At 42.8% G+C, this 16762-nt stretch overlaps 1 protein-coding gene across 1 annotated transcript in view; it reads right to left on the bottom strand.

The window, feature by feature from the left end:
• Positions 1-16762, bottom strand: part of si:dkey-220k22.1 (multiple epidermal growth factor-like domains protein 9) — an 82227-nt gene that overhangs the window by 14408 nt on the left and 51057 nt on the right. The window contains exon 3 of the mRNA XM_036976836.2: positions 10513-10652. Coding sequence (XP_036832731.1) covers positions 10513-10652 — 140 coding nt within the window. The remainder of the gene's footprint in view (positions 1-10512; positions 10653-16762) is intronic.

Genomic DNA, 16762 nt, shown 5'->3' on the forward strand with positions numbered 1-16762 from the left:
AAATGTATTCATGGTCTTTTGTTTGAAATGCTCCTGTCAATGTTGAGTAAGGACTCACACCTGATTACGCATATAGATGTAGGACTAGTATACCTGGCCTGCGTGCAAATGTAGGCCTATACATGTGCTGATTTGGGGTTGTCTGATAGTATTTGCGATTGTCTTAACTTACCACCAATAATAAACTGTGGAGCTTCTCAAAGAAAGGTTTTCTTCACCTCAAAGAGCAAGTAAACAAAGTCTGTTTTTAGAATCAATTGAGAATGTCAATACTTCCTCAAAGTATTTAAAACATATTTTCAGCTCTCTCCCTTTCTATAACCACTCAGCATGAAAGGGCAAAATGTAATGCTGTGATCCAGTGGAAACATAAAATACCTGATTACTTCTTATCCCTTGCATAAATAGCCTACAGTTGTCTATCCAAAGCTCACTGGTGCAGGAAACTCTTCAGGGCCCATTTATACAATGTTGCAAGTTTGCTCATGTCAGTCTCTGGCCACCTAGTTGACACAATGTTTCAAGTTCATTGCAGACAGGCCATGGGTAGCCAATGTGATTGATAGGATATTCATTTTTATCAGGACGTTTTTATTTGTTGGCTTTATGTAGGCTATTTTTACATAGTTGGCAATGGCAATAAAAGTTACGTTTAGATTTGTATAATTTTCATTTAGATATAATGTAAATTAACCATAGAAAATGATTGAGATACAAAGATTATTATACATTTAATGAAACTGTTCCGTGAAAAGTTGCATATGAAAATCATAACTGGCATGCAGAAGGGTAGAAATGTTAAGCTAAATTGGCAATCCAAATGGAAAAGGTTGTTGACTGCTGGTGTAGCCTATTACCAGCAACTTCAAGATCTTAATCTCTGGTTTCCTCAAGTAATTTGTGGGTCTTAATTACTTAATCAAACAGTGTGGTTATTAAAGCATCAGAAAAGTTCAGTAGCCTACATGTAGTTGATTTTATTAAAAACACCTAGGATGTGTCTATATATGGAAAAATACGTTTTAATTTTGACCAATCGATTGTCGTTGAAAGAAAAGACACGGGGACAGCCCTAGTGCTTTCATTAGGATCCCAACAGGAGAACTTCTATAATGTTACATACAGTCTGAACATAAACTAGCCTACGGAATATGGCAAGTATAGGCAGTACTAAGTAACAAGAATTTCCCACAAAGTAACAGTCATTTTCAAGGTGAAATCGAATTTCTTGGGAAAAACTGGATTTTTGCATACTTTCCCCCCTTCATAAGAGACGGTGAATTAATAAGTGAACCTAATCAAATTAACATAATCACTTAGTGATGAGCTGTTGAAACAAGCCCGCCCTGCTATAGGCCTGATATTCCCCTCACAGGCATTCCACTACAACTCAAATCTAAATTTGATCTATTGTTTAGTTCTAAGGACCCCATTAAACTTAAAACTGTAAAATTACATTATTTGCTAGAAGCAAGAAAGCATCTCAACTACGAGGAGCAAGTATCATGCTAAATTAGCATTGTTAGCAGTAGCGGGTTTAGGTTATTCGCCACGCCGACGGCGGTTCAGTGCTTAAGCACCTTTTTCACCACGACAAATCCCTCTGCTAATATATATCTATTTAACACCTGATTGCTTCGTGACAGTTGGCCTTATCTGACTGACCTAATTGTGGACAGGATGACTTCATTGTAGACAGGTATATTGATTTGGACAGAGGCTTGGCAACAGCCACATGATCATGCTACTCAATCAGGCCACTGCTTTCAGCATAGGGCTAAGCCTCACAGTAGTGGCTGGTGAGGTGGTAGGATTACAATGTTCTGTTGCTCTTGAAAGTGAATGAATGCCAATAGAAAAACCCACATCAGTTGAAGTCGTAAAGCTGACCAGCTGGCTCGGAAAAAGTTTTGCTCTTTGGGCCCTATGGACCCCCTAAACTAATAGCAGTCGTTTTTAGTGTCAGACTTTGCTGTTAGTTTACTCAGTTGAGCTCTGTATATATCAGAACATTTTATTTCACCTGGTGTGCCAGGGGACAGGGTTTGCATGTGAGGGACTTATTAATTGGTTCCATTGCAACATGCAAGCTCAATCAAGCACCACTGAAGTAGACTACATATACAAAAGTATGTGGACACGCCTTCAAATTAGCGGATTTGGCTATTTCAGTCAAACCTGTTGCTGACAGTTGCAAAAAATAATAATAATAATAAAAAAATCGAGCACACAGCCATGCAATCTCCATAGACAAACATTGGCAGTAGAATGTCCTTACCGAAGAGCTCAGTGACTTTCAACATGGCACCGTCATAGGATGCCACCTTTCCAACAAGTTGGTTTGTCAAATTTCTGCCCTGCTAGAGCTGCCCTGGTCAACTGTAAGTGCTGTTATTGTGAAGTGGAAACGTCCTGGAGCAACAACGGCTAAGCCGTGAAGTGGTATGCCATACAAGCTCCCAGAACGGGACCACCGAGTGCTGAAGAGCATAGAACATAAAAATGGTCGGTCCTCGGCTGCAACATTCACTAGAGTTCCAAATTGCCTCCGGAAGCAATGTCAGCACAAGAGCTTCATGAAATGGGTTTCCATGGAAGAGCAGCCGCAGGCAAGCCTAAGATCACCATGCGCATCGCCAAGAGTCGGCTGGAGTGGTGTAAAGCTCGCCGCCATTGGACTCTAAAGCAGTGGAAACGCGTTCCCTGGCAGTCAGACAGGAGAACACTACATGGCCAAATGCATAGTGCCAACTGTAAAGTTTGGTGGATGAGGAATAATGGTCTGGGGCTGTTTTTCATGGTTTGGGCTAGGACCCTTAATTCCAGTGGAGGGAAATCTTAACGCTACAGCATACAATTACTTTTGAGAAGATTCTGTGCTTCCAACTTTGTGGAAACAGTTTGGGGAAGGTCCTTTCCGGTTTCAGCATGACAATGCCCCCATGCACAAAGTGAGGTCCATACAAAAATGGTTTGTAGAGATCGGTGTGGAAGAACTTGACTGGCCGGCACAGAGCCCTGACCTCAACATCATTGAAACCTTTGGGATGAATTGGAACATGGACTGCAAGCCAGGCTTAATCAATTAAAATCAGTGCACAACCTTACTAATGCTCTTCTGGCTGAATGGAAGCAAGCCCCGCAGCAATATTCCAACATCTAGCGGAAAGCCTTCCCAGAAGAGTGGAGGCTGTTATAGCAGCAAACACTCCATATTAATGCCCAGGATTTTGGAATGAGATGTCATGTAGTGATTGGTCATGTAGTGTATTTGAAATGATTTCAAATAAACTCAGCAAAAAAGAAACGTCCCTTTTTTAGGACCCTGTCTTTCAAAGATAATTCGTAAAAAATGTAAATAACTTCACAGATCTTCATTGTAAAGGGTTTAAAATCTGTTTCCCATGCTTGTTCAATGAACCATAAACAATTAATGAACATGCACCTGTGGAACGGTCGTTCAGACACTAACAGCTTACAGACTATAGGCAATTAAGGTCACAGTTATGAAAACTTAGGACACTAAAGAGGCCTTTCTACTGACTCTAAAAAACACCAAAAGAAAGATGCCCAGGGTCCCTGTTCATCTGCCTGAACGTGCCTTAGGAATGCTGTAAGGAGGCATGCGGACTGCAGATGTGGCCAGGGCAATAAATTGCAAAGTCCGTACAGCGCTACAGGGAGACAGGATGGACAGCTGATCGTCCTCGCAGTGGCAGACCAAGTGTAACAACACCTGCACAGGATCGGTACATCCGAACATCACACCTGCGGGACAGGTACAGGATGGCAACAACAACTGCCCGAGTTATACATGGAAAGCACAATCCCTCCATCAGTGCTCAGACTGTCCGCAATAGGCGAACCCACCGCCGTTGGACCAGAAAGGACTGTCAAAAAGTGCTCTTCACTGACGAGTCACAGTTTTGTCTCACCAGAGGTGATGGTCGGATTCGCGTCTATCGTCGAAGGAATGAGCGTTACACCGAGGCATGTACTCTGGAGCGGGATAGATTTGGAGGTGGAGGGTCCGTCATGGTCTGGGGCAATGTGTCACAGCATCATCGGACTGAGCTTGTTGTCATTGCAGTTAATCTCAACGCTGTGCGTTACAGCGAAGACATCCTCCTCCCTCATGTGGTACCCTTCCTGCAGGCTCATCCTGACATGACCCTCCAGCATGACAATGCCACCAGCCATACTGCTCGCTCTGTGCATGATTTCCTGCAAAACAGGAATGTCAGTGTTCTGCCATGGCCAGCGAAGAGCCCGGATCTCAATTCCATTGAGCACGTCTAGGACCTGTTGGATCGGAGGGTGAGGGCTAGGGCCATTCCCCCCAGAAATGTCCGGGAACTTGCAGGTGCCTTGGTGGAAGAGTGGTGTAACATCTCACAGCAAGAACTGGAAAATCTGGTTCACTCCATGAGTAGGAGATGCACTGCAGTACTTAATGCAGGTGGTGGCCACACCAGATACTGACTGTTACTTTTGATTTTGACCCCCCTTTGTTCAGGGACACATTATTCAATTTCTGTTAGTGACATGTCTATGGAACTTGTTCAGTTTATGTCTCAGTTGTTGAATATTGTTATGTTCATACAAATATTTACACATATTAAGTTTCCTGAAAATAAACGCAGTTGACAGTGAGAGGATGCTTCTTTTTTTGCAGAGTTTAGTAGTTGAACCCACATCTGGTATTTTGGCTTACATAGTAGGACTAACTATGCCGAAGTCATTGCATGTGGTGATGGGGACCACAGGTTATAGTTGTGGTATATTTAAAGTACAGTAGTGGGAGTACATTATACCGCTGTGCAACCTCCTTCCCTGGTCTCCACCACCAGGTTTTAATATTTTTAAGGGAAATGCTCTGAGTCCATAAATTGTTAAGAATAACATTATATTACTATTATTATCGCAGTGTCTTGTTCACATCTGCCCACCTGTCATTCTGATATTGTCCTCCATGGTAGGCTCTAACTGGTAGCATCAGTTGAGTGGCAGGTGGCCTAGTGATCAATGAGTTGAGCCAGCAACCGGAGGTTTGCCAGTTCAAATCCCGGGTCCATCGGGAAAAATCTGTCGGGACGTGAGCTGGCAACCAGAGGGTTTCTGGTATCAAATCCTAGATGCCATTGCCTGCCATTGTTTCATTGAGAAAGGCACTTAACCCCCCACAACAGCCCCCAGCAACTCTCAAAAAACCTGTATGTGTTTGCATGTGTGCCTTTCGGAAGGGTTGAATTACAAGCGGAAGTCAAATTACAGTTTGACCTTGAGTGCAATTGACCAATAAAGTGATCTTAAAATCAGTAGGTTTTTACAATGGCAAACCATTCTGAGATTTTGTTTGATCATGGCAAGAAAATGCCTGTGTAAATACCGCAATGGAGGTTCGATTGCTTTGAGCTTTCAGTCTTGACATCCAATTTTTCTTATACATTGGCCTCGAACTGCTTCTCCGTAGTAGTAGCAGCACACCAGATGAAGAGCATATTTCCCCGACAGTCTGACACACAAAGAGACATAATGGTATGAGCTTAGGAGGCACTAGGCAAGGGTGTCTTTTATTCCAATCCGTCTTTGAAGGCAGGGATCAAAGGGGCTGTGTCTACCAAGACAAACCTCCTTGTAAGACACCTCCGCTGGGGATTTTCCTACACAAGGCCCCCTGGCATCCCCTGGGACCCAGAACAAAGATGGCGATGGATCATTAGGTCTCCTGTTCATGTCCTGTATTCAAAGATGGTGACTGCCCTAGGCCCACTGAGGCAACCAGCTCTCCGGAGAGTTCTGCTATTCTGACCTGTGCTCAGAAGGCCTGGTGTGTTTGTACTATATAGCCAACTCCCATGGCATCAGATCTGGGACCAGGCTAGAGGTCACGGGTGATCTGAGAGTGAGAAAGATGAGTAACTGGACCGTACAGTACACACCCTATTCTAAGGCTGGGGCGGCAAGCAGTCGAAATTCTGGTGAGAGGAGGAGTCCCTCCCTTCTTACTCCCTCCTCATTCCAGGAATCCTCCATCTAGGATTTCTGGATTTTTCAACCCTCGTGAAGAATATTGATTGTATGACTCAAGACTAGCATTCAAGCATTGAAAAGCATTGCATAAGCTTGAAATGTATGCTACTTCATGGTAGTCTACATGAGCTGGGAGGGTATCGGTACTACTTCCTCTTCTGTATAGATGCAGTTATCGTTGTCCAGATCAACACTCACAAAACAGTATCGTTACCATGGCATTAACTTGGCTACTGTCTCTAAATTGATGCATTTCTCTATTTGACAACACAGTGTGTGGCCAAGGCCCAATATACACAGAAAGTCAAAACAGGTCCATAATAGTCGTAGACCAGTGATGTGTTATAAAGGGCGTTATGAATGACACTGCAACACTCACATGACTGGTATTATGAGTGCCTTGTGTATACCGTAGGGCTGGGTGATACAGTATGGCCAAAATATCAGAGTTTTTTTTAACTTATGGGCGATTCATGATATACAGTACCTTCGGAAAGTATTCGAACCCCTTGACTTTTTATACGTTTTGTTAGGTTACTGCCTTATTCTAAAATTGATTAAATTGTTTTCCCCTGTCATCAATCTACACACAATAATGACAAAGCAAAAAAAAAAAAAAAACTTTGGGTAATTTATAAAAAAAACTGAAAAATCACATTTACATAAGAATTCAGACCCTTTACTCAGTACTTTGTTGAAGCACCTTTGGCAGCGATTACAGCCTCGAGTCTTCTTGGGTAGGACGCTTACAAGCTTCGCATAGCTGTATTTTGGGAGTTTCTCCCATTCTTCTCTGCAGATCCTCAAGCTCTGTCAGGTTGGATGGGGACCGTAGCTGCACAGCTATTTTCAGGTCTCTGCAGAGATGTTCGATCGGGTTCAAGTCCAGGCTCTGGCTGGGCCACTCAAGGACATTCAGAGATTTGTCCCGAAGCCACTCCTGCAGTGTCTTGGCTGTGTGCTTAGGGTCGTTGTCCTGTTGGAAGGTGAACCTTTGCCCTAATCTGAAGTCCTGAGCGCTCTGGAGCAGGTTTTCTTCAAGGATCTCTGTACATTGCCCCGTTAATCTTTGCCTCGATCTTGAGTAGTCTCCCAGTCCCTGCAGCTGAAAAACATCCCCACAGCATGATGCTGCCACCATGCTTCACCAAGGGGAAGGTGCCAAGTTTCCCCCAGACGTGACGCTTGGCATTCAATCTTGGTTTCATCAGACCAGAGAATCTTGTTTCTCATGGTCTGAGAGTCTTTAGGTGCCTTTTTGGCAAACTCCAAGCAGGCTCTCATGTGCCTTTTACTGAGGAGTGGCTTATGTCTGGCCACTCTACCATAAAGGCTGGTGGTGGAGTGCTGCAGGGATGGTTGTCCTTCTGGAAGGTTCTCCCATCTCCACAGATAAATTCTAGAGCTCTGTCAGAATGACCATCGGGAACTTGGTCACCTCCCTGACCAAGGCCCTTCTCCCCTGATTGCTCCGTTTTGCCAGGCAACCAGCTCTAGGAAGAGTCTTGGTGGTTCCAAACTTCTTCCATTTAAGAATGGAGGCCACTGTGTTCTTGGGAACCTTCAATGCTGCAGAAATGTTTTGGTACCCTTCCCTAGATCTGTGCCTCGACACAATCCTGTCTCAGAGCGCTACGGACAATTCCTTTGACCTCATGGCTTGGTTTTTGGCCTGTGTCCAATCAATTGAATTTACAACAGGTGGACTCCAATCAAGTTGTAGAAACATCTCAAGGATTATTAATGGAAACAGGATGCACCTGAGCTCAATTTCGAGTCTCATAGCAAAGGGTCTGAATACTTATGTAAATAAGGAATGTTTTTTATTTTTAATAAATGTGCAAACATTTCCAAAAACCTGTTTTTGCTTTGTCATTATGGGGCATTTTGTGTAGCTTGCTGTGGAAATTGTTTTATTCAATCCATTTCAGAATAAGGCTGTAACGTAACGAAATGTAGAAAAAGGCAAGGGTTCTGAATACTTCCTGAAGGCAATGTATATTTCGATTAAAAAAAAAGTTCTATATATTAGCTTTGTTGTACAACTAAAAGTCAAATACACTGCATTTAAAACAGTTGTCAATAATCTAATGAATTCAGGGCTTGTGAAATTATACCTAGGCTTAATATAAGCCTTCCACAACCATAAGACCCACTAATAATTGAATTATACTGAACAAAAATATAAAAACAACATGCAACAATTTCAATGATTTTACTGAATTACAGTTCATATAAGGATATCAGTAAATTGAAATAGATGAATAAGGCCCTAATCTATGGACTTCACATGACTGGGCAGGGGTGTAGCCATGGGTGGGCCTGGGAGGGCATAGACATACCCACTTGGAAGCCAGGCCCACCCACTGCCTGGTTACACGTGGTCTACGGTTGTGAGGCCTGTTGGACATAATGCCAAATTCTCTAAAACAACGTTTTATTGAGCATTCAGTTTTCTGGCAACAGCTCTGGTGATAATCCTGCAGTCAGCATGCCAACTGCACGCTCCCTCAAAACTTGAGACATCTGTGGCATTGGGTTGTGTGACAAACTGCACATTTTAGAGTGGCCTTTTATTGTCCCTGATTATAAACTGGGTGGTTCGAGCCCTGAATACTGATTGGCTGACAGCCATGGTATATCAGACCGTATACCATATGGGTATGATAAAACATTTAGTTTTACTGCTCTAATTACATTGGTGACCATGCGTTGCGTTGTGCCTAAGAACAGCCCTTAGCCATGGTATATTGGCCACATACCACACCGCCTCTGACATTATTGCTTAATTAAATCATGCTGTTTAATCAGCTTAATATTCTTGATATTCCACACCTGTCAGGTGTGCACAACATTTGAAATATGCTTCTTGAGCGTATGGAAAATGTCTGGGATATTTCAGCTCATGGGACCAATACTTTACACGTTGCATTTATATTTATGTTCAGTATATTTTATCAAAATAGTTTAAGCTGCTTTTTTGAACCAAGCATAATGCACATTCTCTAACAGCCCAATTCTAACTTCTTGTGTAAGGCATTATAGGAAATTAACACAGGTCTCAAACAATCTCTCAAGCACAAGCCCACGTGATAGCGAGTAGCCAACTAATATTTATATTTCTAGTTTAGCCAACTTTGATCCATTTGATAGCTAACAAGGCAGAACAGTTGAATGGTTATGAACACACCCTTCTGTCCGTCTCAAAGTGTTTAAAAGGATGCTAACCTGTACACTTTGTTCAGATGTTGAAATCAAGTGGCCTACCTTATTTCTCAGAATGAGAACGAGTTGCCAATTCCTTATATAATTGTGTTTCTAAAACACAGACTAGACAGCTAGTATAACGGGTACGTGGTACCGCAAAGCCGTGCGCGACAAAGTGAGCATTAATTTTCGAAAATCAAAGTTGTTTGATACTCCCGTTTTAGTAGTGTCTGCTCGGCATGTAATCTGATGAGTTGAGACGTAAACATTCGTTAGAAAGGTTAACTCTAATACAGTAAAATAATGACAATGTGTTTGGGTCTCCATATGACCGATTCTGTTCGACCAAATCTCAAATGCAAATAGTGAACTGAAACCATTTGTCAGAGGGGAAGAAGTGATCTCTCATCTTTGTTGCTGTGAGTGGCGGGGGTAGGGGCTCGGCATGTGTGTGTAAACAGAGAAGATGTGTGTGTGTAAACAGAGAGGAAAATGCAAATCGAGAGATTTCACTCTCGCCAAAATCTGTCCAAAAATATGCCCAATGCGTTTCTATGGGCTTATTTTGGCCCTACAATTGTCACCTGCCTTTCCGCCTTTGGGACAACCACTCCCATTGTTAGGGCATCGGCATCTCGTCATTATATACAGATCTATACTCATTAATGTGTGTAGGAGGAAAGGTGCGTAATTTGCTTATCATGCTGCACGTACTTAGGCCTGCCATTCTGCCCAGCTGTGAACCATGGAAAAGCGAAAGGGAACAGGCGAAAATGCTTATCACAGTGATTGCAGCGGAGTGATGACTCTGGCATTTCCTCATTAGCGGAATGGGAGCTACGTTGGCTGTGGTCGACAAACTCATTTTAACAGCCGACAGATTTTTTCTTTTTTCTTTTAAGGCCAAGGCAATATCACACAGTGTGAATACAAATCAAATCCCTGCAACTCCCCAAACAGTCTGTCAGCAGGCAGCATGGGAGTGAATCTCTCCGGAGGAGAAGTCAATATGGCAGTTTTTTTTACCGTTACATTACAACTAATGCTGTTTTGTGTTAACTGCATAAACAGCTCTGTTGGGGACATGTTACGAATATGATTTCATGGAAAATGCTTCCCTAGAGTTAATTTGATTAATAAAAGTTAGTTTGCTTAATGCATTTCTGCATCTGTGCAAATGTGTGGCTTCTCTGCAGTCTGCACAGCCCAGGCATAGAGTAGAGGCCATGGCAGACATTTGTTTCAACCTTGGGCACAGCGAGGGTGACTCACCTGATTGTGGGTGGCAGTAGCTGGAGTGATTATTGCACTGGCATGGCTGGCAACCCGTGCTGCTGAACCGGAAGAAACCTGGGTGGCAATCGTCACACTTGTCACCGTATACGCCTGTCTTACACACGCACATCCCAGAGCTGTGGAAAGAACAGAACGCTGGTGACACTTCAGTCAGGACCCCTGGGTTCTCATAATGCCTGCTTAAAATATACACTACAATGGTGTAGCCAAATTGAGCATGTCACAGTTACAGACACACACTTAATCACATTACTCACATTTAATGAGAACACTGGTTGAATTCCTGAAGTAACAGTGAGTCCGGGGTCCCATATAGAAGGACTGAAGCTCAGTTCTGGTGACTTTTTAAACAGACATTCTACTCAAAATGTATGAAAATAAAATTATGATAACACTTAAAACATAATGATCACCTCCAGAAATGAGCCCAAAAACATATGGGTAAAAATTACTTTAACTTCTTGATGCACCCATCCCGTTAGCAGGATAATTTTCGTCAACATCCGCCGAATTGCAGAGCACCAAATTAAAATAAAATGACTAAAAATATTTAATTTTCATGAAATTACAAGTGCAATATAGCAAAACACAGTTTAGCTCGTTGTTAATCCACCTGGCGTGTCAGATTTCAAAAAAGCTTTTCGGCAAAAGCATACCAAGCGTTTATTTAAGGATATCTCTCTCAGCAGACAAAACATTACAAACAGCTAGCAGCCAAGTAGATTGGTCACAAAAGTAAGAAAAGCAATAAAATGAATAGCTTACCTTTGATGATCTTCGGATGTTTGCACTCACGAGACTCCCAGTTACACAATAAATGTTCCTTTTGTTGCATAAAGATAATTTTTATATCCAAAATACCTCCATTTGGTTGGCGCGTTATGTTCAGAATTCCACAGGCTCGAGCGGTCACGACCGGGCAGTTGAAAATTCCAAATAGTATCCGTAAAGTTAGAAACATGTCAAACGTTTTTTATAATCAATCCTCGGGTTGCTTTTACAATATATAATTGATAATATTTCAACCGGACGATAGCTTCTTCAATAGGAGAGAGAGAAAATGTCTGCTCCACTTCTGTTGGCGCATGCAAAACGCTGCTGGCACCCAGCCATCCAATGACGCGATGTGATCTTTCTCTTTGGTTCCTACCCTGTCACAATAACTCCTCCCTGGCATTTTCATTCGTTGTCATGTCAAAGACTGTATTCAAAGTGCCCACTATTAAATTAATTATATAATTATAATAATTATTATATTTTTATGATTCCAACAGTTCACCTAAGTGTCAAATCGCAACTGCAACATTTGGTTAAAAATAAGGCCTAGATTGTTTGCCCCATATCTTGCAGCCCTACATCGCAGTGTGGAAATTACCATAAATGAGCACAGGAAATGCAGAAATGTATTTTTAAAAAATTGGGTTGAACAGTATAAAGAATGGAGAAAGACCCATTGAAAATCACTTAGAATGTATGTATGTACAGTTGAAGATGGAAGTTTACATACACTTAAGTTGGAGTCATTAAAACTCGTTTTTCAACCACTCCACAAATCTATTGTTAAAAAACAATAGTTTGGCAAGTCAGTTAGGACATCTACTTTGTGCATGACTCAAGTCATTTTTACAACAACTGTTTACAGACAGATTATTTCACTTATAATTCACTGTATCACAATTCCAGTGGGTCAGAAGTTTACATACACTAAGTTGACTGTGCCTTTAAACAGCTTGGAAGATTCCAGAAAATGTCATGGCTTAAGAAGCTTCTGACTGAATCAAATTATGTCAATTGGCCTATTGGAGGTGTACCTGTGGATGTATTTCAAGGCCTGCCTTCAAACTCACTTCCTCTTTACTTGACATAACGGGAAAATCAAAATAAATCAAGAAGACATGTGTAGACCTCCAGAAGTCTGGTTCATCCTTGGAAGCAATTTCCAAATGCCTAAAGGTACCACGTTCATCTGTACAAACAGTAGTACGCAAGTATAAACACCATGTGACCACACAGCCATCATACTGCTCAGGAAGGAGACGCATTCTGCATCCTAGAGATGAACGTACTTTGGTGCGAAAAGTGCAAATCAATCCCAGAACAACAGCAAAGGACCTTGTGAAGATACTGGAGGAAACGGGTACAAAAGTATTTATATCCACAGTAAAACAAGCCCTACATCGACATAACCTCAAAGGCCGCTCAGCAAGGAAGAAGCCACTGCTCCAAAACCGCCATAAAAAAGCCAGACTACGGTTTGCAATTGCACATGAGGACAAAGATCGTATTCTTTGGAGAAATGTCCTCTGGTCTGATGAAACAAAAAATAGAACTGCTTGGCCATAATGACCATCGTTATGTTTGGAGGAAAAAGGGGGAGGCTTGCAAGCAGAAGAACACCATCCTAACCGTGAAGCACGAGGGTGGCAGCATCATGTTGTGGGGGTGCTTTGCTGCAGGAGGGACTGGTGCACTTCACAAAATACATGAGGGGGGGAAATGATGTGGATATATTGAAGCAACATCTCAAGACATCAGTCAAGAAGTTAAAGCTTGGACGCAAATGGGTCTTCCAAATGGACAATGACCCCAAGCCTACTTCCAAAGTTGTGGCAAAATGGCTTAAGGACAACAAAGTCAAGGTATTGGAGTGGCCATCAGAAAGCCCTGACCTCAATCCTACAGAACATTTGTGGGCAGATCTGAAAAAACTTGTGCGAGCAAGGAGGCCTTACATACCTGACTCAGTTACACCAGCTCTGTCAGGAGGAACGGGACAAAATTTACCCAACTTATTGTGGGAAGCTCGTGGAAGGCTAGCCGAAACATTTGACCCAAGTTAAACAATTCAAAGGCAATGCTACAAAATACTAATTGAGTGCTTGTAAACTTCTGACCCACTGGGAATGTCATGAAAGAAATAAAAGCTGAAATAAATCATTCTCTCTAATATTATTCTGACATTTCACATTCTTAAAATAAAGTGGTGATCCTAACTGACCTAAGACAGGGAATTTTTACTTGGATTAAATGTCAGGAACTGTGAAAAATTTAGTTTAAATGTATTTGGCTAAGGTGTATGTAAACTTCCGACTTCAACTGTATGTGGTGTCACCCTAGGTTCACGTACTACTCATAAAACAAATGTAGAACTTTTATCAATTCAAAAAGATAAAATACCATCAAACCGTCATTTAAAAAAAAATCCCCTTCATCTGAACATCGGAGTGTCAGCAACAATCATGCATGTCAGTTCAGTGCACACAGCTTAACAGACAAAATCAAATAGTTGATCATATATTTCGTAGATTAGACATGCTTCTGTCTACTAGGCTGTCATCTCCAAACCATAGGCTATAAAGATTTGATATAACAGCACTGTAGAGATAGTAGCTTGTAACAAGCATTTTGGTCTGATTACCCTACCACACTATAGCAAAGGGGCAGAGAAGTGATGCATTTTGTCCTATACTACACTACATGACCAAAGGTATGTGGACACCTGCTCGTCAAGGATCTCATTCCAAAATCATGGACATTAATATGGAGTTGGTCCCCGCTTTGCTGCTATAACAGCCTCCACTCTTCCTGGGAAGGCTTTCCACTAGGTGTTAGAATTTTGCTGCTATAACAGCCTCCACTCTTCCTGGGAAGGCTTTCCACTAGGTGTTAGAATATTGCTGCTATAACAGCCTCCACTCTTCCTGGGAAGGCTTTCCACTAGGTGTTAGAATATTGCTGCTATAACAGCCTCCACTCTTCCTGGGAAGACTTTCCACTAGGTGTTAGAATATTGCTGCTATAACAGCCTCCACACTTTTGGGAAGGCTTTCCACTAGGTGTTAGAATATTGCTGCTATAACAGCCTCCACTCTTCCTGGGAAGGCTTTCCACTAGGTGTTAGAATATTGCTGCAGGGACTTGCTTCCATTCAGCCACAAGAGCATTAGTGAGGTCGGGCACTGATGTAGGGTGATTAGGTCTGGCTCGCAGTCAGCGCTCCAATTCATCCCAAAGGTGTTCGATGTGGTTGAGGTCTTCCACACCGATCTCGACAAACCATTTCTGTATGGACCTTTCTGTATGGCTCCCAAGTGGCGCAGCGGTCTAAGGCACTGCATCTCAGTGCAAGAGGCATCACTACAGCACCTGGTTCGAATCCAGGCTGCATCACATCCGGCTGTGATTGAGAGTCCCATAGGACGGCGCACAACTGGTCCTGCTTCGTCTGGGTTTAGCCGGGGTAGGACGTCATGACGATATGGGTTTAGCCGCCCTATTCCCATATTCCCACGGCCGGATGTGATGCAGCCTGGATTCAAACCAGGTGCTGTAGTGATGCAGTAGACCGCTGCGCCACTTGGGAGCCCACAAAGCGAGGTCCATACAGAATTAGTTCTTAACTGACTTGCCTGGTTAAATAAAAAAAATACAAATATTTTGTCATGCTGAAACAGGAAAGGACTAACCTCTTGCCACAAGGTTGGAAGCACAGAATCGTCTATAATTTCCCTTCACTGGAACTAGCCCAGCCTGAACCATGAAAACAACCCCAGACCATTATTCCTCCTCCCACCAAACTTTACAGTTGGCACTATGCATTGGGGCAGGTTCTTAAATCTGCTTGGGGTGAAAGGAAAGCTCCAGATATGCAGACATGTAATATAACATAGGAGTGACGTATGCTACTACATGCATGTGCTAGTAATGACATTATACAGATCAAAATAAAGCAAGACGACCCAGAAACGGTAAGTGGTTGCGTAATCAAGGTCATGCCATTTCTTCATTAAAGGATCTTCTTCAGGCCTCATTACACATTACTGAAAAAGCCCTCTTCACCGCAAGCAAAAGGCACAAAGAGGTTTAAGATTTCAAGGTTCCTCCATGTCGCTGATCCTTAGCTGACAAAACAGGCAATGAAAAGGGAACAAAAATAAGGTTCCTGTCTCAAGTGCACTCTAAACTGAGAGCTGTAGTAGGCATGATCAATGCAAAGGGAAGAGACATGGGCCGCGTTCCAGGCTGACTACATTGCAGTCGCCAAATACAACAAGAGTACACCTTACCATGAAATGCTCACTACAAGCCCTTAACTCTTCTTGAACTGCAGTTGGTTAAGAAAAGATTTACAAAATAAACTAAAGTAAAAAAAATAATTAAAAGTAACAATGAAATAACAATAATGAGGCTATATTATGTATAGAGGTACCGGTACCGAGTCAGTGTGCAGGGGTACAGGTTAGTTGAGGTAATAAACAGCGAGTAGAAGCAGTGTACAAAACAAATGGAAGGGGGGGGTGTCAATGTAAGTATTCCGGTGGCCACTTGATTAATTGTTTAGCAGTCTTATCGCTTGGGGGTAGAAGCTGTTAAGGAGCCTTTTGGTCCTAGACTTGGTGCTTCAGTACCGCTGTAGCAGAGAAAACTGTCTATGATTTGGGTGACTGGAGTCTGACAATTTTATAGGCTTTCCTCTGACACCACCTATTATATAGGTTCTGGATTGCAGGAAGCTTGGCCCCAGTGATGTACTGGGCTGTACGCACTACCCTCTGTAGTGCCTTACGGTCAGATGCCGAGCAGTTGCCATACCAGGCGGTGATGCTCTCGATGGTGCAGCTGTAGAACTTTTTGAGGATCTGACAAATCTTTTCAGTCACCTGAGGAGGAATAGGTTTTGTCGTGCCCTCTTCATGACTGTCTTGGTGTGCTTAGACCATGAAAGTTCGTTGGTGATGTGGACACCAAGGAACTTGAAACTCTAGACCCGCACCACTACAGCCCCTTCGATGTTAATGGGGACCTGTTCGGGCCCGCCTTTTCCTGTAGTCCACGATCAGCTTCTTGGTCTTGCTCACATTGAGGGAGAGGTTGTTGTCCTGACACCACACAGCCAGTTCTATGACCACCTCCCTATAGGCTGTCTCATCGTTGTCGGTGATCAGGCCAACCACTATTGTGTCGTCAGAAAACTTAATGACGGTGTTGGAGTCGTGTTTGCCTACCCTTACCACCTGGGGGCGGCCCGTCAGGAAGTCCAGGATCCAGTTTTAGAGGGAGGTGTTTAGTTCCAGGGTCCTTAGCTTAGTGATGAGCTACGTGGGCACACATGTGTTGAACGCTGAGCTGTAGTCAATGAACAGCATTCTCACATAGGTGTTCCTTTTGTCCAGGTGGGAAAGGCCAGTGTGGAGTGCATGTCATACATGTCAAGCAGTGAAGTTTC

The sequence above is a fragment of the Oncorhynchus mykiss genome, chromosome 5, assembly GCF_057628025.1.
Source record: "Oncorhynchus mykiss isolate SJ-2025 chromosome 5, ASM5762802v1, whole genome shotgun sequence".
NCBI classification, from domain to species: Eukaryota; Metazoa; Chordata; class Actinopteri; order Salmoniformes; family Salmonidae; genus Oncorhynchus; species Oncorhynchus mykiss.